The following is a 25,650-nucleotide window of genomic DNA, read 5'->3' on the forward strand; positions in this document are numbered from 1 at the left end:
AATAGCTGGCAAGGTTCTAAAGTCCGTGTGTGACCCCCTGCTGGCTGTTTGACCTTGGGCCTTGGTTTGCTCAATAAAGATGGTGCTTGAACCACATGACTGTTATATGGCATAAATAAGACAATACAAATATAAAGTGCTAAGCACACTGTAAGCACTTGCTTATTGGCTGTTATTGCTCTCGTTTTGAATCCTGGCTGGTGGCGGGGAGAGAGAGACAATAAATGGGGGTGGTACAACAGTTGTGAGCCTCCATCTAGACCAGTGATGGCGAACCTTTTGAGCTCGGCATGTCAGCATTTTGAAAAACCCTAACTTAACTCTGGTGCCGTGTCACATATAGACATTTTTTGATATTGTAACCATAGTAAAACAAAGATTTATATTTTTGATATTTATTTTATATATTTAAATGCCATTTAACAAAGAAAAATCAACCAAAAAAAATGAGCTCGCGTGTCACCTCTGACACGCGTGTCATGGGTTCGCCATCACTGACCTAGACCCTGCGCCCTGGAGCTGGACGGCATCGGAGACTAGATCAGTGCTTCTCAAACTGTGTGCTGAAGGAGCACTTTCTGTTGGCTTTTCCCCCAATCCAACCACGCGGGAGTGCTACTGCGCATAACCAGTGTGCAGCTTGCTCCACGTGCAACTCTCCACACTAGTGTGACACACTCATCCCGAGCGTTCAACACAAATCACAGCACCTCCTCTCAGCTTCTATACCTTCCCGTCATGGATTGAGAATCCTGATCTAGACTGTTCTTCCCCCTTCTCCTCAATCCCATTCAGAGAGAGAGGAACTGGCCGTGGTTAGCAGAAAAATCAATCCCAGGAAAAATCAGAAAACTCAAGCTCCAGGACACATGAAGAGCACCCAGAAATAAGGCCGAAAGAGAGCAAAAGAGGGAATGGCAGCAGCACAGCCCAGCTGGCACTGAGCACCTCTGTGGTCCCCATGTAGGGACAGGATTCACTGGGCTCCAGCGGGGATTTCAGGGTGCAGCCCGAGCAGCCCGCCCTCCCCGGGGGCTCCCTGACCTTGGGGCGGTCCTCCTTTCTCAGAGCCACGGCTTCCAGTTTGGCTTCGTACTCCGCTTGCACTTGGTCCCTCTTCTTCAACACGCTCTGTGGGAGGCAGAAAGGGGAAGCATGTCACACAGAGTTCACAACGGGGCCTCCAAGCCCCAGGGACTGTGTCTTCACCCCCAATCCTCCCAAACCATGGCGCCCAGGCCCAGCCACGTGCTCCTGGGACAGCTTGGCTGTGCGTGACATGCGGCATGGACTCTGGAGGAGGCAGAGTTTTTGTTGTTGTTGTAAACTTGTTTACTAGTATTAATTCATGCAAACATTTTCCAACTGGGGAAGAGAGAGGGCAAAGCTGGTACAAAAGGCCTCCTAAGCCATGAGCATGGGTGAGAGAGAGATTAAAGACTTATCCCCAAACCAATTCCAGGAGGAAACAATAACAAAGTATAGAAACATTTTTTACTATATTTGAATAAAATACAGTCTTATCCATAATTTTCAAACTGATTTTCCACTTTAAGGAGAGGAGAGCCATTCTGAGACAGCTTTCTAGTGAGATCACTCAGCCCGACTCTGAAAGTGACAGGATTCCAGGGAAGGGCAGGCGGGGTGACCAGTGCCCATCCATCGCCATGGTGATGAGAGGACTCTCGGCTGAGAGGATGGCGCTGTGCAGAAATGTGGAGCTTGGCAGGTGACAATGCACGAGGTTTTCCGAACTGTTCATGGAAAAGGCTAAGCCAAGAGAGTTGATCCCTGGCAGACTGATTTGCTCACTGATCCATTAGCCATTTACATGTCCTCCATGCTAGGCCTGGTATACAAAGAGCCAAGAGGTCCAGTCCCTACCTGAGGGGTTCCGGAGCGGGGAGAGGTGCAGGCACAGTGCGAGGCTGCAGGTGCTCCATGAGCTGTGTGCAAGTCCAGGATGTCTGACAGCGAGCCTGCCAGAGTGAGTGGTAAATGGGCCCAAAGAGAGGCAGCAGGACGGAGCTAAAGTGACAAACCAGGTGCTCAGGATGCAAAATTGAAGGAGACGCTCACCCATGAGCGTGAGTGTCTCCCTAGATCACGGAGGCCTGGCTCTTCAACTGAGACACCAACAGGCAGACCAGAAAAGCATGCAGTTGACATTCTAGGGAAGCATCTGTTTCATCCAAGGGTTTCTCTTTTTTCCTTTTCATAGAATTACAATGGCAAACTAACAGTTGTAAGAATGTCCTTCCCCACTAATTCCAAAGTCACGTTGCTATAAAAGCTCCCAATCTTTCACTTCTCCACAGTGTGGGGACGTTCCCGAAGAGTGCGAGGTCGGGCAGGAAGGAGCTGTTTCTTGGCTAAGCTGGGGGGTGGAGGAGCAGCTTGTGTCCCTGACAACGTGCTGAAAGGTGGTGAGTGACTCCATGGCTGAGAGCACTCTGGCGACAGCCTTGGAATGGAAATTCAACACCTGTAACCTTAAGTCTTCCCCCGAAGTAAGAGTTTATTGGAGATGTGTTTTACCGTGAGAAGAGAACACGAGGTCAAACCTGCAATGGCTTATTTTCCATTGTTTGCCACTCATCTTTCTCCTATGTTCTCGGGAGTTCCCTCCCCACAGTCGTCAACCTTGGACAGAGAGATTTCCAGCACTGCCTTCTAGAATGTTCCACTGCGAAGGGCATGTTCTATAATGTAACACAGTAGTCACCAGCCTCATGTGCTGACTGAGCTCTTAAAATATGGCTCGTATGATTGAGGAACTGGATTTAATTTTTATTTAACTGTATCCGATTTGAATTTAAACTTAGTCACCTATAGCGAGTGGCTGCATAAGACTAGAGAACCACAAAACAAAACAATCAGGGGTCCTTTCTGGACTTCATAGAGCCCAGGAAACATTCTAAATGCACTAGTCTGGTACCAGCAGCAATAAAAATCACAGTCTCCATCCCAGAGATGTAAGCAGGATGCTGTCCTTGGAGACACACATGTGGTTCCGAGGGGCAATGAGACAGCAGGGAGGGGCGCTGGGATGCTGACCACTGCCACGGCCTGCCTTCATGGGGTGCCTCACACCTTATGAGAAAAAGCACACATATCCAGTCGAGGGGTGGGCACGTGGATGAGTGGCCCCTGTAACACATCCTCGGTCAGTGTGGCCAGAAGGGGAGGGATGGTGAGAGAACAGCCCCAGCGCTTCTCCTCGCCCTGCCCCACAACAGGCGAGGGCCCCAAGGTTCAGCCACACTCCCTCCCCGTGTAGCTCGGGCCTTCCCTGCCCTCTGTCTGCTCAGTCACTGTCACCCTTGCTTCTCCCAATGCCAGAGCGCTGCCTTCTGCAGGCTGACACAAAACCCCCACACACACACACAAACACACATCACTGGGCAGCAAGAAAAACTCACAACAATGAAAGCCGCAACCACCCTGCGGGACTGAAAGGGTACTGTCCCATTTTCTATGGAGAAGGCGAAGGTCCAGTGGAGGGACCGGCTGAGGCAGCCATTGGTTAATACCGTAGTGCTGACTCACCCGGGTTTCCCAGTCTGACTGCAGGCCAATCACAAGAAAGGTGGGGGAACACGTTTTGAAGCAAGAGAATCTGTGTACAACCACCACCCCTGTTCAGACTGGTGGTGATGGTCTGAAAGGACTGGTCTCCCACCCAAACACTGGCTCTGTTGATCACACTGGTCAACCAGCCTGTGGCAGCTCAGGCCTCACCCTGCAGTGGGGTGAAAGGGACAAGAGACTAAGTCGGCATTGGCAGAGAGGTGTCCCCATCACTGGAATTTCACTACCTTATTTTCAAATACAGAGAGGGAAAATGACTCCGTTTCTTTAACAAATAAATTGCAAGGAAAAATAAATAGATGGGGAGGGATTTTGAAAATATTTAAAAAATGTATGGATTTTATTTGGATCCCAATTTGGAAAAAATATATAAAAACAGCATCTGAGACAACTGAGGAAACTGAACACTAACTGGATATTTGAGGAGAATAAAAAAAAATTTCTTTAGGTGTGATGATGACACGGTTCTTTCTTTTTCAAAAGAATGCTCGTATTTTAGAGATATGTACTAAATGTTTTTGTGTGAAATAACATGATATCTGGGATTTGCTTTAAAACAACACAGGGGTGGGAGCTGGGAGGGGGTGGGAGCAGAGCTAGAACAAGATGGACCATGAGTGGCCAGCTGCTGGAGCTGGCTGATGGTACAATGGGGAATTGTTATATTTTCACTCTACTTTGAATATGTTTGAATTTTTCTATAATAAAAGTTAAGCAATGGAAACCTAATACTTGTCATCCAAGTGTTTTATCCAGAAACTAATAACAGTCATTATACTACAATGACAAAAGTGTCTGGGAGTTGGATTACAGATACCTTCTGTGGTTTGGCTTTCAACATCTCCACTGGATTCTTTCCAAGAAAGTGCCACAGTGGTTAGTATCAACAGGAAAGCTCAACACTCCCCTCTCCACCCCCAGTCCTCATGCTCATACCTTCCTCCGGGGCAGCTGTGGGCTCACAAACTTGTAGCGGGAGAAAGAGGCAGTCCAAAACTAGCCCCAATGCAATAGGTGAGCAGCTGTTAAAAAAAAAAAAAAAGAACAAAAAACCAACCTTCCCAAGTCCAGAAGGTTTTTAAGCTCCAAAATATTTGGATGCAGGGTGAGAAAGTATATGAAGCAGCAGGGACAGCTTGGCCATGCGTAGAGAATTAAGAACAGAATGGTTCATTCTTTGGTCAGGGGCTGACAGCCCAAAAGACCCCAGAGGAATTCATGTAAAATGAGTGTTTAGTATGAAAGAAAGAAGCTCAAGTGCTAATAAAAATCAAATACCGAACACAGCCCTGTAGCCTGTTTCTGGGTGGCTCTCTAGGAGAGCATTTTCCTACAGGCAGGAAAATGAGTCTGACTTGGTACTGGTAACGTCATTTATGATTAAACTAGAGGCACAGTGCATGAAATTCGTGCACGGGTAGGGTCCCTAGCGGCTGCCGGCTGCCAACCAGGGCCTCCCTTCCTGTGGCTGGCCAGCCGGCCCTGTTCTCTGGTCAAACTCCCAGTTGAGGGGACAATTTGCATAGTAGGCTTTTATTATACAGGATGATTAAATTTAAGTTGCCCCTTTCAACATGCTCCTTTTACACATTTATTCTATTGAAAACAGGATCACCTGTGAGTTCAATGTTCTAGGACAAAGTTGGTAATATTGGAACCATACATTCCTCCTAATTTTAAAAGATAGTTGTTACAGAAAATTTGGAAATTAAAGAAAAATGTAGAAGGGGGTCAGGGGAAAGCATCCCTAAATCTCATCTTTCAGGCACAAGCAGTAGCACATTATGTCTTCACTTCTTGTCTCTTATCTTGAATGACTTCTTTGATGCTTTCCAATGTCCGTTTTCTCTTTTTGGCACTTCTGTTAGTTATTCAGATGTTGAATTTTATAGTCTAGTCCTCTCGTTTTCATATATTTTCTCTCCAATCCTCGATCTGTTTTTTTCATTTCACTTTATATGTGATTTCCTTAATTTTTTCTTCTAACTCTTCTATTTTTTATTCATTTCTATAATGATCTTAATTTCCATGTGCTCTTTGTTCTCTGGGTTTTAAAAATTCTTGATTTATGGCTAAGATATCTCTTTTCTTTTTGAAGATATTAATGATTTTTTTTCCTGGAAATTTTCCTCTCCCTCAATGATGTTTCACTCAATATGCTTTTTCTTCTTTGTTTTTACTTGATATTCTTATTAGAATCTTCTCTTAAATAGTTGGTGGCTTTTGTCTGTCTAACAAGCTGAGATGGAAACACTGAAAACCTGATTGAAAGCTCTCTGCACATCGAGGGCTTGCTGACAGTTCTCTGTAGGGACTCTGCTGGGTCATTCTGTTGAGGATCTGCCCCTCCCCTCCAATATCAGTATCTCCCAGTCTCTTCTCCTGGCCTGTCCAGATATTCAAGAAAAGGCTCTTCTAATCCTTGCAGGGAAGGTATAAGGCCGAGAGCCAAAGTCTCAACATTCAGTAACCTTTTACTTAACATCCTGATTTTAGGACTTTTGTTCCTACCCTCAATTGTGCCTGGTGTCCACAGACTCTCTATTTTACCCCCTCCAGAGAATTTACTTCCAGTTCTGCCATATGGGGAAGGGACCGTGGCTTGGGTGTGAGGCGTGAGAAAAGAATCAGAAGCTCTAACTTCTTCTGGGCTCCTAACATTCTTCTAGTCAGCTCCACCTTTCTGTTAGTCCCAGAGGTTCTTGGTGCTCCCAATTCTTGGCCTTTCTGAAAAGTTCCACAGTGTAAACTTGGTGGCTTCTTAGTTTTACCCCACAGGGAGCTCCTAAAGCAGCTGGTTTGGGTTGCCTAAGTCCCTCCTCACCTCTACATTTGCTTTCTAGTCCCCACTTGTACTGATGTTGCCTCCCCTTCTATCACTCTTTGTCCTTACAGGTGTATGGCTTTTAAAAAAAAATCATTCTGGCCCTAGCTGGTTTGGCTCAGTGGATAGAGCGTCAGCCTGCGGACTGAAGGGTCCCAGGTTCAATTCCAGTCAAGGGCACGTGCCTGGGTTGCAGGCTTGATCTCCAGTAGAGGATGTGCAGGAGGCAGCCAATCAATGATTCTCTCTCATCATTGATGTTTCTATCACTCTCCCCCTCTCCCTTCCTCTCTGAAATCAGTAAAAATATATATTTTAAAAGATACCCTTCCCTGCCTCTCCCCAGCTCAGAAAGACAGCCTTCATTATTTCTTCAGAGAGAAAGGGAGAGGGAGATGTAAGGTCTGGGGCTGGGAAAATAGGGACTTTCCCGATCCTACCCGCTGAGTTGGACAAACAACCCAGAATGACCGAGCCACAGTTGTGCCAACTTCCTGCTAGACAATAGCGGCCACCCTGGGACCCACCGGAACGACCAAGTCACAGTTGTGCTCACATCCTGCTGTGCTAACTTCCTGATGGACAATAAATGACCACCTGAGACTTCTCAGGATGGCCAGGGTGCAGCTGTACAAACTTCCCGCTCATAAATCACCCGCCACAAGCTACCTCAGATAAACCTGACTGGTCCAACAGCACCATAAAAAATCTCTGCCAGGCATAGGCGGGTGTGACTCCCCCGGCCCGTGCCCCCAGACCGCGGGACCTCACCCGAGAGCTTTCAATAAACGCGATCTTTCGCTCTTACCCTGCTTGTCTTGGTCAATTTATTGGCTTCGGTCGGATTAAATCTCACATCTCAGATTAAAAATTACATCTTGGTGCCGAAAAACCCGGGAGGTCTAGATGCCTTTTGGCCAGGACCCCCCTGATCGGACCAGCCGGCCTCCAAACCGATCTGCGCCCGTTCTATTCAGCGTTCCTAGGGACCCCTGTCTGTAGTCGCGGCCGCGCCAGGGAGCCCTCCTGTAAGGTATCCCAGGGATGTCTTCCCCGGACTTGCCTCTCCGGTGGGGACGCCCCCGAGACGGCCTGTCCCCTGCTCTGTCTGTATTCGGAGTTCTCTCCCAATCAGGGACGCCTGCTTGAGAGACTCTCCGACTGGAACCTGAATCAGTATGGGCAGCAATTCCTCCAAGCCGGGCTCCAAAACACCCTTAGGGTGCGTTCTCTCCAACTGGCGCGAATTAGGGTATGATCAGACGGAACAGAGAAAGCGACGCCTCATCCGATTATCCACCAAAATATGGCCTCTCTACGTTCTGGACAATGGCTCCGTCTGGCTCCGGGACGGCACTTTCGATTTCGGAATCTTAACTGACCTAACCCATTTTTGCCAACAAACAGGTAAATAGCCTAAAATCCCTTATGTTCAGGCCTTTTCGTACTTTCGCTCTCGCCCCAGCTCTGTATGACCTGCTCTCCCACCCAAATTCTCCTCGCTAACAGACCCGAAAAAGCTTCCGCTCCACAGGTTCCAGATCAGCGACCCCGGCGGAGCCAGAGGACTCAGCACTAACCATTCCGCCGGAATCGCTCGCAACACCCCTGGTCCCAGCGCCTCCACCCGTCCCCCGTTCCCCAACCGCTCTACCCGCCACTCCCATCTGCCTAAATATGTATATTTTTAAAAAAATCATTCTGGTGTCATTTTTGTGCAATTTCATGAATAAGATTAAAAATGTATTCAATCTGCTATCACTAGGAATCTCACAGTTTTAATATTACACTTTCTAATTTTTAAAAAACATTTGAGATCACGTACATTTCTATATCCTACTTTTTCATATTTTCAAGAAATTAGGGCCTCAATCTATAATCACTTTTGTTTAGGAAGGAGAGTTTTTCTCTCCCGACTCAATCTTCCAGGAAATCTCTTTAGTTTTTGAAAAGCACCAGAACTGGTCAACCTAAAGCAGCAATTTTCAACCTTTTTCACTTCATGGCACACATAAACTAATTACTAAAATTCTGCGGCACACCAAAAATAGGTATAATTTTGATTCAATCACACTGGACAACTATTATTGTGTTGTCTGTTGTCGTTTTTTAATTTGACAGTCTAAGGGAAAAGAGGTCAGTGCCCCTGACTAACTAGTCAGATATTGCATGCTTTACAAATTTTTGCAGCACAACCGGTGAAAATCACTGACCTAAGCATCAACTAATTACTTGACTTGTTAGCTCCACCTTGTGGCCCCTGAGGGGAAAGGCGGCTGGCTGAAAAAATCATCTTACAATTAAACAATTGGCATTTGAGTATCTCTAACTCAAAGATGAATTCTGTCTTTAAACCCAAATTTATGTATCCACATGAGACCTCTAATCACGATCACTGATGACGTCCATATGATTAAGTCCAATGGTTGCTGTTTATCAAGGTCCTTCTCCTAAAAACATTTGGCTTTACAGAGGTAATCCTCCACTTTTTTTCCTCCTACTACACTGACTAGTCCTTCTCAGGCTCATTTGCTACTCTTCCTCCTCCTAATTATTGTCATGCCTCAGGGCACAGGTTAGACTGTTAACCTCAATCTCATCCCTAGATGATCTTCCCAACTCTCACAGATTTAAATGCCATCTATGTACAAATGACTCCCACATTTCTATTCCCACTCTGACGTCACTACGTTAATGACTAATAGGCATTTTTTAATTCAACCTGGCCAAAACAACTTGATTCCCAACTTCCCAATCCATTTCTCCCAGACTTGTCCTGCTCAATAAACAGTACCACTGTCCACCCAGTTGCTGAAGTCAAAACCCAGGAGTCATTCTCAATCTTCCTTCCTTCCTTCCTTCCTTCCTTTCTCTCTCTCTCTCTCTCTCTCTCTCTCTCTCTCTTTCTTTTTGTTGATTTTAGAAAGAGAAGGGAAAGGAAAGAATGAGAGGGGGGAAAGGGGAAGAGGGAGAGAGGGAGAGAGAGAAACACATCGATTTGTTGTTCCACATATTTATGCATTCATTGGTTGCTTCTTGAACGCAGCCTGCCCAGAGATCGAACCCACAACCTTGGTGTATCAGGACAATGGTCTAACCAACTGAGCTATCCAGCCAGGGCAATTCCTGACTTTCTTACTTCACATTAATACAACAGCAGGTCTACTTGGCCACCTCATCCAAAATATATCCCAAATCCACCCACTTCCCCATCACCGTTTAGTGTAAGCTCTGACACCTCGGTTATCTGCCACTTGGCTACCTGTGACAGTCTTCTAAATGGTCCCTACCTCCACTCCCACTTTCTACAACCCATTCTCCATACTGCAGCACTAGTTGTCTTCTTAAAGGAAGAACTATATACTGTCATCCCCTTCATAAAACCAGATAGCTTCCCTTTTATTCCTAACTAGAGGTCCGGTGCATGACATTCGTGCACTGGAGATGGGGTGGGGGGGTCCCTCAGCCCAGCCTGAGCCCTCTCACAGTCTGGAACCCCGAGGGGTCCTTAGCGCTGCTGCGGAGGCGGGAGAGGCTCCCGCCATTGCCAATGCACTTGCCAGCCGTGAGCCCGGCTTCTGGCTGAGCAGCGCTCCCCCTGTGGGAGCACACTGACCACCAGGGGGCAGCTCCTGCATTGAATGTCTGCCCCCTGGTGGTCAGTGCACGTCATAGCGACTGGTCGTTTTGCCATTTGGTCAATTTGCATATTAGCCTTTTATTATATAGGATAATAAAATCCTGACTCTTACCAACCATGGCCTTTAAAGATACAAATTCTACTATATGCCCTGGCCCCTATCTTGCCCCCTCCCACTTCCTCCCTTGCTCATTGGGCTCTACTCACACTGGCCTCTCTGACCTGCAAGGACACGAAGCTCATTTCTGCTTTAGAACTTTTGCACTGCCTATTCCTTCTGCCTAAAATGCTCAATCCTACATGTCATTTGAGTCTCCAACTGAAGCCTCTTCCTCTGTGTGGCTTTCCCTGCCACCCACTCTTCTCTCATCTCACCCTAGTCATTCACCCACACCTCTGAGATAAGCATGCTCTTGAACTTGTACATACACCTATCTCTTAAAAATAACAAGTTACATGACGTACTATAGTTATACAGGGTGGGGCAAAAGTAGGTTTATAGTTCCCATGGAAAATAAAACAATAATTAATGGATAACAATACAAGAATAAATTCTGTTTCATGTACTCACAACTGTAAGCCTACTTTTGCCCCACCCTGTATATCTGTAAATATTTCAACTTCACCACATTGTCAAATTCAATTAAATATTTGCTGACCACCTTCTATGAACTAGACAGTGTAGGAAACAAGATGGCCTTGCCCTAACCTTCTTAAGTAAAGCTTCTCCAGCTCTTGGCCTGGTCATAATGACACCAATATTTAAAAAGCATTGACAGAAATTTGGTAAAAACTCTAAGATATTCTCTCCTAGCCCATCACTAACCTAATTACATTTTACACACGCACCATGTATAGAATGTGAAATTCCCTCTCAGGACTCACCTGCAAATGTCTACAGGGTATTCAACTTGAGTCCTGGGCACCACGGTAACTTTGTTATTCCTCCTTCTCGGGCACTGTTCACTCCCGCTTCACAGCATCCTTGGAATCCTCGTTTTCAACCATCTCTCTAGTACGAGATGTCCCCATTGTTCACTGAACATTGTGCATCTGTTCCACAGGGCCTGATAGCAACCTCCTTTTTGTGTGCTTTCTCTCTACCTCCAAAGGGAACAGAATGTCCCTAAACATACCTGAGCTCAAGGAGAGACAACTGAAACTCGGCCTTGAAAAGCGAGCTGATCTGGTTTCCTTCTTAGTTGATGTAAAGACACAGACTCAAGGCCACTGGTTGTTAGAATGGTGGCCATGGGACAGAGAAAAGATTTACCCGTGGGGCCCTGTCTCTTCATCTATGAAATAAGTTAGAGGAGATGATTCCCAAAGGCCTTTTTGACCTCAGAGAAGAAGCCCAGTCTCAGCCCCATTAGGAAAGGGCTTCAGTGAACGCCAGCATTTTCTCCACATGGGGCTCCACTGACACTCAGCTACTTCCCATTCCTAAGGCACAGGCCCGACTCCAAATCATGAGGACAAATATTCACTTTGGTTCACTCTAGGCCATTGCAGACTGACAAACGTCACCACACCAACACCTACCTCCCTACCAAAACCAAACCATGATGTCCCCAGGTCTGGAGATCACTCAGTGGTTGATAAGAACAGGTTTCACGCCTGGCTGCCGTGGCTCAGAGGTTGAGCATTGACATATGGACCAGGAGGTGTCACTGTTCGATTCCTGGTCAGGGCACATGCCCGGGTGTGGGGCATGCAGGAGGCAGCTGATCAATGACTCTCTCTCATCATTGATGTTTCTATCTCTCTCTTCCTCTCCCTTCCTCTTTGACACACACACACACACACACACACACATACACATATATATGTATATATGTATATATGTGTGTGTGTGTGTGTGTATATATATTTTCACACTAGAAGCCTAGTGCGGGCATTAAAGCATTTGATCCTGAATTTTCATCTTTATGACTTTTTTTCTAAAATATCACAAGTATATGCTTTGGGTTGGTTCTCTGTTCATTCCTTTTGCTGGGCAATTAAGATGTCCTTTTAATCTAAAAACTCATGTCCTTCAGCTTTGGGAGATTGTCTTGAATTATTTCTTTCATAATTTCCTTCCCTCAATTTTTGCTGTTCTCTCAATCAGAAACTTTTATCAGTCAGATATGCTGAAACTCTAAGATTAATCCTTCTGACCATTCTTTCACATTTTTAGTATTTTTGCATTTTTATTCTACTTTTCAACAACTTTGTTTTACTTTCCAAGATTTCTTCATCCTTATCTTCCAACTTTTCTCTTCAACTTTATTTCAGCAACCATATTTTAACTTCCAAGAGCTCTAATTATCCAATTTTTCCTTTTCCACAGCATCCTGTTCTTGTTTAGAAGACTTTATACCCCCTTGAACTTTCAGTGAACACTAATTAAAGAATTTCTTCCAAACTAGTTTTTTCACGTAATTCACATACTTGGTTCACCATGTGTTCTATTTATATGTCCATGATGTCCATCCACATGTCTGATCCTGCCCACCCACGATAAAGGAAACCTGTACCACCTGCAAATAGGCAACAATCAATTGATTTTTTTAATAATAATTATAACAAAAAAAGCGCCTAAGTGCACAAGAAGGGAGCCAGCTTACCTTCATGGAGTCAGAGTATAAAATATATTCCCTGAGCACAGGCAGAAAGTCTTCTGTCATGTCATCTGTCAGCTCTTCCAAGGCTGTGGAGCAGTTGCCGATGCACGCTGACACGCCCTCCAGGGGTTCAGCCAGCTCCCCCTCTAGCGCGCTCCATGTGGAGTACACGGGCCCATATTCTCTGAGCTCTACAAGGTACTCTAAAGCGGGAAGAGGAACCAATAAGCTTGGCTGGGCAGCAGTCACTGGTATTACGGACTCAGTAACCAAGATGTGTTCACTCACCTGATCATGCTTCTCTTTGAACATAACATTGCTTATAACAATTTTTTAATTTCTAAAAGCTGATGCTACAATCAGCTCCACCCCATAATGAGAATGCCATGCTTCTGGGTAATGAGGACCACACTTCCTTCTGGGGGTAAATGGTAGAAACTACATCCATCAAATACCTAAAAAAATAACCACTCTCCTACCCACACAGTGAAGCAGTATTTTAACAGTGGTGGCAGAGTTTCCTATAGGTTTAGGGTATGTGTGTGGGGACATTTTTTTTAAATCAGTCACAATGGAAAAATGGAATTTTAGGAAACATTTGATACAGGAGATGTGGTCTTACATAGGCAGACTCAGTCTTTCATTCAGGGGTTATCCCACCCTCTGGTCCTTAGATGTGGACGGTACCTACAGCTAACTCCCAAACCTGCAGGCCCCACATGATGCCATCAGTGTGTAAAGGAGAATTAAATCACAGGAACCAAGAAAAATGTTATTTCCCCTCACAAAGAAAATATGGCTCATCACTGTCACCAGGATTCTTGCCATGACAATAAAATGTCGCTGCCATTTTTTTTTTAGCAACCAATGGGTGGCAACTATTGGAGAATCCTTTCCAATGTGCTTCATATCACTGCCAGCATGTTCATTAATACTGTTCAGGTATGTTTGGCTCACATGTGTGTAAGAAGGCAAAAGGCCCCAACATTCTGGGATACAGAAAAGCAAGTGGCCACGAGAGGGGTGGGGAGGAAGTGGAAGAACAGCCAGGATGAATAAAAAAAGGCCTCACAACTTCCCAGGCCAGGGAGAGCGGGTTTGAAATGCAGCAGGGCTCGTTAGGATCATAACTTCGGCAAACACAGGTCACCACACTGTCCTTTTGTCCTTTTTTTTTTTATTTCAAAGAGGAAGGGAGAGGGAGAGATAAATAGAAACATCAATGATGAGAGAGAATCGTTGATTGGCTGCCTCTTGCATGCCCTATATTGGGGATCAAGCCTGCAACCCAGGCATGTGCCCTGACTGGGAATTGAACCGTGACTTCCTGGTTCACAAATTGATGCTCAACCACTGAGCCATGCCAGCCAGGTCTTTTGTCCTTTTGAACCACCTTTCTGCCAGAAAAGATACCCGAGTTTGTTTTTAAACCATCACTCTTATTAATGAAGGGAGGTTGAGTCAGTATCTCCACTTCTAAAGCTAAAGTTAAGAGGGGGAAGTGGGAGAGCCTAGATACTCAGAGGTGGTTGTTTGCCCCGGGGAAAGCAAACACTAGGCTGAAACGCAAGGCAAAGGAGGAAGCACAAAGTTATACTCTGCTCACAACTACCTCTTCCCTTCCTTGTATTTACTTATAGTTTTATAAGCAGAACGTGGCCTCGTCCCATCACTCCAGTGCTTCCGCATTTGATTCTACTTAGCACACAACTGACATTTCTGCAAATGTGGTCCCTGGGCACAATCAAACTCGAAACAAAGAGCTCACCTATTTCTTCTTTGATGATCCGCTGGGCTATCCGATCTATGGTTCCCAGTTTGAGTGCAAAAGTGTCTAAGTATTCGCCGATGGCTGCAAACTCCAGAGGCCGACTCCTCAGCTTGTAGCCTCCGGCGACATGCTTGACCGACTCGCCCACTCTGGTCAGCAGCGCCATCCCTTGCTTCTTGTAGGCATTCAGGTCCTAAGGATGACAGATGAATGAACAAACTCGAAGGGCTCAATCACTCACACGGCCAGGAATCAGTAACCAACTCCATCAGACCATTGCTTTTGGAAACGGGAGGACTCAGAAAATAAGGAGCTGAGTTAGAGGACCTAACCACATACACAAAGGTGCCCTCTCCTTGCCATCATGTCCACCAAGCTCATGGCCTGCCTTTCTAATCAGGTTCACTTACCTGAGCATGCTCTCCTTTAAACAACACTGTGTTTCCAACATCATTTTTAAAAAACTTTGACCAAAAACAAAAAATCCCTTCCTCCCTTGCAAAATATCCTAAGTTGTCTTTAGAACCAAAATTCAAGGACTGGAATTCATTCCATTCATTTATTCATATCTCAACCAAAGCCAAATAAGTAGAGAGTAAAGGGTGGGAAGCCAGACATGGGGACAGAAAAGCCAGGCCTAGAAAACTCAGGGCAAGAGCAGCTGCTGTAACAAAACATTGCATGTTGGGCTTCTTGGTCAAGGCATACATGGGAAATACAGTGAGCAACATAACCATTGTATCTCAGTTTAAAAATCACATTAGTCTGCCAGGTAAAACAAGCTTCTTCCTATCGCTAAACTCTAAGAGGAGCGGACAGTGTCTTAGGTTGTTCTATGTTCCTAACTTGAACGGTGCCTGTTCAAGAAGATAGAAGATGCAGGTGTCTGTTCCTTCTGTCCACTCTCTGTACAAACAGAATGTTCATTCCTAGTCCTAGAAAGGCATGTCCACAGGGAGATAAGGGACCACTGCTTTCTGGTGACCCCGTCTGAGGTGGGGATAGGGCAGAGAACAGGGAATCACAGTGAACACAGCTGTCCCATTTGACACACAATCGGAGCTTGGATCTCTGTGGCTGAAGTTAGACTCCTCCTGATTTCACTTCCTTTTCCTTCTTCATGCAGTCAGGGCCTTCACTTTTGCTCTTGATTCTACCCTTTCTTATCCACCCCACCCCAACTTCCCTTCCCCTCCCCAACTTCCCTTCCCCTCCCCTGTCTGTATTTTCAACTTCTATTCCTTCAGCATGTAAACTATACCCAAGGCTTGCCCATCTTAAAAACAGCAGAAACCACCTCCAGCCCCCATCCTCTACTTCTTTCCTTGTTTTCAAAGTCTGGCTGCCTGAGAGAATGTTCTAAAGAATCAATTTCCTGTTCTAACTTCAGACGTTCTAGACCCCCCAAAAATATCCTCATAAGCACCAGGCTTTCACAAGACCATAAGGAAGCCCTGGAATTCTCAGCATTGCTTCCATAGACAGTGTGTTTTGGTGTAAGGCTAGATCCAAAAGGGCTCCTTGAACTGCATGCGCTCTAGTTCGAGTAGAGCTTTGAAAGGGCAACGCCAGTTATCCAGGTTCATTAACATGCTGAACAGTTATTTATAGTACCTCTCTGACTGTTGCACCCATTCTGCCAACGATGAAAACACAGATTTGAACATAGTTGATACTGAGTGTCCCCTACCACTCCCAGCATTCCTGGCTGCTGCTTCAAGACGCTTCTGGTTTGGGATAAGATCATGTCATCACAAGGAGAAGGATGCTTCTGCATTCACTGTGGCAGAACGTGCAGGTGGGTAATTTAAGAACAGGACTAAGTTTTTGCTGATGTGTTAAAAGAAAAGGTGGGGTGCTGGAGAGATGAAAGGATGGGAATATGGGGAGTTGTTCTTTAATGGGTACAGTGTTTCAGTTCTGCAAGATGTAGAAGTTCTGTCCAACAATGTGAATATACTTAACATTAATGAACTATACATTTTCAAGTGGTTAAGAGAGTCGATTTTATGTTATATGTATTTTACCATAATTAAAAAGAAAACATTGGGTCATTTAGTGCATGTAGTTCAACAAGTAACACTGATTAGGGCTAGACTTTGTTCTGCTTAAACAAACCAACTCCTCTTACTCACTCATATGAATTTAGATTTTGATTAAGACATTGAAGAACTATTTTTTAAAAATCATTGCATACTGCCTGGCCCACAGATAAATTACACACACACACACACACACACACACACACACACACACAGCTTTCTATTTATTCTTCACACAGACTCCCCATCACCAGGGCCCAAGTTCCCCCCGCCACCACCCCTTTACCTCTCTGTGTAATTAAAATGACTAAGCTTGAGGGCCTGCCTGGCCAGTGGACCTATATTTTGAGTGAATCAGTGAGTTGTACCTTGGAGAACAGGATGGATTTTACTTTATATAAGCTGAAAGAACTATATCTGGGGATCAGTTCACCAAAAAATACTTATTTAAAAAATAACACAAGTTTGACCTGTTGGGGAAAAGGCCTCCCGGAAAAAGAGAAGATGAATGGGAATGTCATTGATGAGGCTAAAAGCCAACTGAGGTTTAAAAACAACAACAACCTCAAACACTAAAGGACTTTGACATGTGATTTCCATTGTCTGGAATGACACCATCTCTAAAGACTTTAATGTCAACTAATGTTATCTGTAAATATTTCTCAATTTTGCCATTTCAAAAAAGAACACTGGAAAGTACCTGGCCCTCAATACATTTCCACCATAGGAAAAATTACCTGTGTCCTGAATATGGGAATATGATACATGAAACCAAAAAGAAGGAGCTGGAAGGAAGCTGGCACGAGGTCGCATTCCTACAGACAATTAGAGTAGAGCGCCGCAGGTCTGCTGGCCGGGTCTGCCAACAGGGAAGTGCAGAGAGAAGTCAAGTTGAATTTGAATACACAGAATCTGGCAACTGGGGAGAATCCAACTATTTCTCTGGCCACAGCTGGGAAATGCCCACCTGATTAGAAACTTGGCTGTGGGCAAGTCATGCTGAACTCCTCTTGGTCGGGCAGTTGTTACAGAGGAAAAATGTGACCCGAGGGGCCACAAAGACCCAATTTCAAGTCCTAGTGATGCCACTTGAATTGTACAAACTCCCCGAACTGGTTTCCTCATCTGTGAAATGGGGTACAAGGAAACACGCACAGGGCCCTTGTGAAGAACATCATTGCCAAATATGCGTAAGTGCTCTGAGTCTTGCATACCATTCTGACTCTTGGTCAGAATGGCCTCACCCAGTAATGTGCCAAGAAGTATTTAAATAAATAGGAAGTGTTTAAAGAAACATTTCTCCCTGCTTATGGCAAGTGAAAATATTCTAACTTCCTCTGCTGATGCAAGGGACTGTTTCTCCTAATTTCTATCACAGTAACCATGCTAATGCAAAGGGCACCAAAAACACAGGGTATTCAATGACACCCACAACAGTGGGCCATTCATGAAGGTGGCTTGTGAGAGATGGAAACAACTTTTAAGGAAGGGCTGGAGAATGCTATTTTGGGGGAAGGAATATGAAAAAAATCTGTCCTTACCTTAGCAGTAAGAAAAACATTAAAGTGTTCATTGAAAGAAAGTACAGGATGATCCGTAATTCTTTTTAGGAATTTATCCAAAGCTTTCCTTCTGGTCTCCACAAACTCTTCCGAAAAACGATCCACAACACCTTTCACCACAAACTTTTCAGGAAGCGGCTATGAAGACAGGAAGAAAAATATTCACAGCAACTGATAAAATTGTGCAAGGAAAAACCACCAGGCTAGCAAATCATTCCTATGACCCATCTGCCCAAGAACAGCATTTCTTAACTGCTCAGATCTTTAAGAAGATAGTCATCAATATAAACATTTTTTTAAAATATAGAGAGAATAAATCAAAACTACCCTGTCAGTTTTTAAATGCAAGAAATAAAACACTAGAGCATAGTTCCTGGATTACAGAAAACAGCCAGTCAGCGTTTATCCAGTAAATCCAATAGTCAGTTACCTTCACATTGCTTGAGGCACAGATGGTATAATGAGAAAGTTAGAACAAGATAAAATAGTCTAAGGAAAGACGGCAGATAACATCAACCACACATAAATATATTTAAATATAATAAGATTCTACTCCCAGCTCAAGAGGTAAAAGAATTTGGTGGATAGAGAAAGAAGTATGTGTTATTTAAAAAATACCTCTCCTTCTCCCCCTTTTTGTTTAGGTTTATACTAAAAGGTTCCTTAAAATGTAACTTCCTTTATTTCCCTTACACAAACAAATTTCTTTATCATATTTTCTTTAAGCCAATATTGTGGATAATTTCAAACTACCTGGCCACTGCAGGATCTCTGAGCTTTAACCTATTTCGGTAGTAGTTTGATCAAATTAAAAGGCCTTCCTCATTACTGCCACCACAGGGAAAGAGCGTATTTGCTAACGCACAATCTGAAATGTACTAGTTATGAAATATTAAAAGAGTATTTACATAAAAAATGGGAAAGTGATCTGGTCAATATTTCTCCAAACAAGATAAACAAATGGCCCAATAAGCACATGAAAATATGCTCAACATCATTAGTCATTAGAGAAATACAAACCAAAACCACAATGAGATACGCTTTCATACCCACTAGGATGGCCATAATTTTAAAAAGAAAGAAGAAAAAAAACACACCAAGTGTTTTCAAGGGTTTGAAAAAACTGGAACCAGTATTTAAATCCACAACTTGTTCAAACTCCATCATATGGCCGTAAAGAGATGTTTTCTTTTAAGGTATTAACCCCCAAGAACAACAACAACAAAAACCCACACAAAAACAAAAAACAAGAACAGAAATAAGATACAGCAACAAGGACTTAGCCATCCCAAAGAAGGGGAATACTAAGACACTCAAGTGGAGCAGGAAAGGCAAGAAGCAACCCAGATTGATAACATGAAACCTTAGAAAGACTTAGGAACTGGTAACACCAGCACCCCTGGAAATGAATACTTGGAAAAGCTTTGCAGTCAGTATGTTTCAGTTCTCGAGAGTAAAGACTCCGGCGCTGTGCCCCATGGGATCATCTTTCACCTCTGCCAAAGTGTTTGACTTTGGTGAAGTTCTATAATCTCTTGGTACCTCAGTTTTTTCTTCTGTAAAAAATGGAAAACAATAGTACCAACCTCATGAGGATTAAATTAGCTATGAGGTTGACTGTGCTTCAACAGCTCCTGCCACTGAGCAGACACTTGATAGAAGTTTGTGTGTTTTGGGCTATAGGAGTGGCCACAACTTCAGGGGACTACTGTTCAGGTAAACCTTGAGACGGCAGGAGTGTTTGGAGAAGAGGCGAAGAATTGAGGGATTTCCTTTTAACAGAGAAAAAGGAATTCTAGAGGGCACAGTGGGAAGGGTTAGTAATAAAGAAGAGCTCTTAGGGGAGAAGAATCAGGAATAAAATGACAGAGCCGCATGGGGATAACATGTCCAAGTCAGATGTCCACACTTGGGTAGAACATTAGAAATGCATGACCAGCTCAGAGGCCACCCAGCCCGATGTTCCGGAAGCAGAGAAGCTGCCTTAGCAGGGTATGGTTGTCCTTTAGGATAATTCCTTTACTCTGCTCTATTCTTCTCTCATTCCCTTAGACAGCCATCCTCCTGAAACCCTACACTCAACTGCCAACATTTCATGCTAAGCAGATTACCATCTCTCTGCAGGAGGAACCAGGTCTAAGGGCAGCACATGGAAATTCCCTAACCATTTTGCTTCCTCCACAGAAACCCATCTACTGGGCGCCACCCTCACCTCCATTCCTCAGGTCCCTGTGGAGAACATGCTCCTCCTCATCCAGCTCTACTCCCTGAGTCTACAACAGTATATCTAGACCCAGCCGGTGTTGCTCAGTGGTTGAGTGTCAACCTATGAACCAGGAGGTCATGGTTCGATTCCCTGTCAGGGCACCTGTCTGGGTTGCAGGCTCGATCCCCAGTGTGGGGCGTGGAGGAGGCAGCCGATCAATGATTCTCTCTCATCATTGATGTTTCTATCTCTCTCTCCCTCTCCCTTCCTCTCTGAAATCAATTAAAATATTTTCTATCTCTCTCCCTTCCTCTCTGAAATCAATTAAAATATATATATATTAAAAACAAAACAACACAAAACATATATATATATATATAGTTCTTTTTCTACCTGAAAAAAATAAAGTGTTTTGACCTTATATCCTCTCTACTCCCCTCCTGTCTCATTCAACCTTTTTGAAAAAATCATTTATCTTTACTTCCACTCTTTCCATTGATTCCTCTACCCCCAACCTTCCTCTACCCCAAAACAAAGCTGGCCTTGGTACTACCTTCCATGCTGCTTTTCTCTGCCACACCTCACCCAATGCAGAAATTGTCCTTTTAAAGATGAGCAGTGACTTTCTAATTACCAAGTTCAGTGGATATTTTCCTGTTCTTACCTCATAAGTCCCGTTGAGCATACTCTCATTTCCTTAAGCTGAACAGGACTGATGAGCAATTAAGAGGTTAGGTGTGCCTCATATAACATAACAGGTAACCTCCTGAAATACTTATCCATTCTTCAGATTTAGTACATTGAACTTTATGCTTAATGAATCGGGGAAGTTTGCTATTTAAAGGAACTCTTCTGCAAACAGAATTACCTCCTGTAATAAGCATTATTATTCCCAAATGTACATGACTTTGAAAATTTGTTTCTTCCTATTTCCAAGCTTCCTTAAAGGGACACACTCTCAACCTCACCTTTATCATTGCCTTCCTGGTTATTTATGCATAGAATCTGGGTTACTGGTTCTACACTGGTTCCATTAAGGGCATCTATACTCTAAATGAGACACAGAGTGAAAAGTTCAACACAGTTCCCAGCACATGGTGGATATTATAAACACTGAAAACAGGAAGCAAAAAAAGGAGAATGAACTAAAAAGTGGAACTTTCATACATCTTTTAGGCCAAAATGTGTTGTTTTTTTTTAAATCATCTGGGATGCCATTTCACACCACTAGGATGGCTATAAAATAAAAGTAAAAGGAAAGCCCTGACTGGTTTGGCTCAGTGGATAGAGCGTCGGCCTGAGGACTGAAGGGTCCCAGGTTCGATTCCAGTCAAGGGCATGTACCTTGGTTGCGGGCACATCCCCAGTAGGGGGTGTGCAGGAGGCAGCTGATTGATGTTTCTCTCTCATCAATGTTTCTAACTCTCTATCCCTCTCCCTTCCTCTCTGTAAAAAATCAATAAAATATATTTTTTTTAAAAAGTAAAAGGAGAATAACAAATGTTGTCAAGTATGGAGAAACTAGAATCCTCATACATTGCTGGTGAGAATGCAAAATGGTGCAGCCACTGTGGAAGTTTGGTGAATCCTCAAATAATTAAACATACAATTACCATATGATCCAGCCATTCCATTCCTTGGTGTACAGCCAAGATAACTGAAATCAGGTGTTTAAAAAAAAACAAACAAAAAAAACTTGTACAATAAATGTCCAAGCAGCATTATTCATAAGAGTTGGGCTGGAGAATGGGAAGTGATTGCTTAATGGGTAGGGGGTTTCTTTGGGGGCTAATGAAAATGTTCTGGAATTAGATAGTAGTAGTGATTACAAAACATTGTGGAGACCATCCAGTTGGTGTTCCTTCCCTCCCCACCCAATTCCTGAAAACAAAAAACAAAAACAACAACTATATATCCATATATATGTTGGGACCTACCAAAAATCCTATTTGCAAAGCATTATAATAATCCATTAAATATTTCAAGGTTTAATCTTAAAATATTTACATTTCTTGCCCTGGCCAGTGTGGCTCAGTTGGTTAGAGTGTCATCCTGTGCACCAAAAGGCAGACGGTTCAGTTCCCAGTCAGGACATATACCCAGGTTAAGACACACACCCTGGTTGTGAGTTCGATCCCCGGTCAAGGTGCATACAGGAAACAACAGGTCAATGTTTCTCTCTCACATCAACATTTCTCTTTCCCTCCCTTCTTTTCTCTATGCAATTACATGCTAACAAACACACACATCCAGCACACTTCTAGTTTTAAGATGGCATTTTAAGAACATCTGATTATTTCTTTCTGCTTTTAAAATTCCAAAGGAACAATGCAATATAAAAAAGAGAAAAATCTGTTGCAGCACCAGAAAATATATTGTTAACAGGACAGAGTTTGTTAAAGACACAAAGCAGAAAAGCTTGGGTGGAGAGAAAAGTCAATCGGTATCAACCATCTCAGGCAAAGAAAAGGTAGGCTTCGGAAGTAAGGGGTTGGGTTTCTCCAGTTGAGCCCCAGAAGCTGCCAAGTTCAGAGCCTAGAAACAAAGGCAGGCCTCCAGGCAGCCAATAGGGAAAGACAAAGGATAGAACTTGGGGGCCTCTCCAGAGTTTGGCTGACTGTTCACCTACAACTTCACATGACCCCACTGAAGCCCAGGTAGAGTGGGAACTTTACCTCCATGCTCCTAACATAAGCAGTAGAGTCTGAAAGCTCAAGAACTCTCACACGTTTTTCATCATAATTGACTTAAGTTGGCATAAACAAACAAAAATCAGAAACTCACCACTCTCCCCCCTAATTTTCCCACTGATTCAAAAGATCCTAAAGTTCATCTTGAAAAATAAAATGTGCCCTGGTCACCCACTTGGATGGCAATAACCAAAAATAGATTATAACCAATGTTGATGAAGATGTGGAGAATTGGAATCCTCACACACTGTTGGCGGGAATGTAAAATGATGCAGCCGCCTTGGAAAACAGTCTGGCAGTTCCTCCCAAGGTTAAGTGTAGAGTTACATATGATTTAGCAATTACACTCCTAGGGATACACCCAAGAAAACAAAAACTTGCATGTGAATGTTCATAGCAACATTACTCATAATTGCAAAAAATGGAAACAAATCAAATGTCCATCAAAGGTGAGTAGATAGACAAAATGTGGCATATCCACACAATCGAACACTATTCAACAATAAAAAGAATCAGTACTGATACATGCTACTACATGGATGAACCTTGAAAACATTATGCTAAGTGAAAAAATCCACTCACAAAATACTCCAGAGTATATGATTCTACTTATATGAAATGTCCCGATTAGGCAATTCCATAGCGACCGAAAGTAGGTTAGCGGGTGCCAGGCACTGGGGAAGACAAGGTTTGGAAGTGAAAGGAGTAGGAGATTTCATTTGGGGATGATAAAATGGTTCTAAAATTGATTGTGCTGATGGGTGTATAACTTATGAATACACTAAAAGCCCATGACTTGAACATTTTAAATGGGTGAATTGTGTGGTATAATAATTGTATCTCATTTTTGAAAAATAAATGAAAATTTATACAATGATTACATTGAGTAAAGTTTAGTGGGTCTCCAACTGACAATAAACTCTTCAGGGTGGGAATCTCTTATCTGTCTTATAACCCCTCGCCTTCCCAAGGGTACAAAGATGATGCTTAATAACAGGTAGACACCACCTCCTAGCAAAGTTGCTGCAAAATGAATTTCTATAGGGGAAAATTTTTCTTGTTTCCTGCTTCAGTCAGTGATGCTCTCCTATATTAACTCTCTCTGCAGCCCGGCTGACGTGGCTCAGTGGTTGAGCATTGACCTATGAACCAGAAGGTCATGGTTCGATTCCCAGTTGAGGCACATGACTGGGTGTGGGCTCAATCCCCAGTAGGGGGGCATGCAGGAGGCAGCTGATAAATGATTCTCTCTCATCACTGATGCATCTCTCTCTCCCTACCTCTCTAAAATCAATAAAAAATATATATTTTTTTAAAAATCTCTCTGCAGCCCAGATATATATTAAGAATTAATGAAGAAATTTAAGTTTCCACTTACTTCTAAAACCCCTTCCTCCTCACTGCTTCTACCCAGACCATAGCAAACCATACTTAAAGATACTCTGGATCATTTCATTTTAAGTATTCTGGAGACTCTTCCATTCTCTTTCAGTTCTGGCTTCAATGCCTGCCCATGAGTGCTACTATTTCACCAGCAGGGGTTGCTATCTAACCTTTGATGGTTAAGCACTAAACCTGAAATGCACTATCTGCCAGGAGATGAAGCACAAGTCCCCTAAAGCACACAGTGTGGGCTCCGCATAAAGAGCGACTTCCTTCCAAAGAGTACAGGATGGAAAGGGGCAGAAAACAAGAGTAACCGCAGTGGAGAACCTGACAAGCACTACCTCAAGTCAGGAGATCAAGGTGAACATCAACAGTCATACATACAGTGTATAGTGTGGACCCTTGATAAGCTGCAAGGAGAAAGGCACTGTACCTCTGTGCTTTTTCCTCCTCAAAACGCATTACCCTGGTCAAATCATGAGGAAGACATCAGATACATCTCAGCTGAGGGACACTGTACAAGATGCCTGAGCAGCACACCCCAGAACTCCCAAGGTCATCAAAAACAAGGGAAGCCTGAGAAACATTACAGTCAAGAGGAGCAGACAACAGGGGGTGAGGGTGAGGGCATGACTGGGGGGATGGGAGAGCAATGGGGAGATAAGGACACATATGTAATACATTAATCAATAAAAAATTTTAAAAAAGAGGAGCCTAAGGGGACCTGAGGACTGAATGTAATGCAGTGTCCTGGATGGGACCCTGGGACAGAAAAAAGGACATTAGGCAAAAACGGAGAACCCAGAAATAAAGGGCTTTCAGGAAGCAATAATGTACCATGACTGGTTCGCTCTCTGTGACAAATGCGCCATATTAAAGTGTTAATAAGCAAAACAGTGTGGGGTGTAAGAGAACGCACTGTTCTATCCTTGCAATAATTCTGGAGTTCTAAAACTGTTCTAAAATAAAGTCTATTTTTTAAAAATCCGCTAGCTGCCAATTTTGCCAAATTAAGATATTTTTTAAAGATTCTATTTTAAGGAATAGTTCCAATGGTTTCAAAGCTATAGTTTTTTTTCTTTGGGCACATTTTTAAGTGATTATAAGACAGGAAAGCAAAACTCCAGGCTTGGAGAGCAGAGGGGATACATGGTAAATTAAAAATCCAGCTGCCAATTTTGCCAAATTAAGATATTTTTTAAAGATTCTATTTTAAGGAATAGTTCCAATGGTTTCAAAGCTATAGTAGTTTTTCTTTGGGCACATTTTTAAGTGATTATAAGACAGGAAAGCAAAACTCCAGGCTTGGAGAGCAGAGGGGATACATGGTAA

At 43.6% G+C, this 25,650-nt stretch overlaps 1 protein-coding gene across 1 annotated transcript in view; it reads right to left on the minus strand.

Moving 5' to 3' along the window:
• The window catches only part of SNX30 (sorting nexin family member 30), a gene marked incomplete at its 5' end in the record, with an annotated part of 94,334 nt that overhangs the window by 14,119 nt on the left and 54,565 nt on the right, over positions 1-25,650 (minus strand). Inside the window, 4 exons of the mRNA XM_014534450.1 lie at positions 1,045-1,131; positions 12,665-12,864; positions 14,430-14,625; positions 18,016-18,174. Coding sequence (XP_014389936.1) covers positions 1,045-1,131; positions 12,665-12,864; positions 14,430-14,625; positions 18,016-18,174 — 642 coding nt within the window. The remainder of the gene's footprint in view (positions 1-1,044; positions 1,132-12,664; positions 12,865-14,429; positions 14,626-18,015; positions 18,175-25,650) is intronic.

Source organism: Myotis brandtii, unplaced genomic scaffold (assembly GCF_000412655.1).
Source record: "Myotis brandtii unplaced genomic scaffold, ASM41265v1 scaffold13, whole genome shotgun sequence".
In the NCBI taxonomy this organism is placed as follows: Eukaryota; Metazoa; Chordata; class Mammalia; order Chiroptera; family Vespertilionidae; genus Myotis; species Myotis brandtii.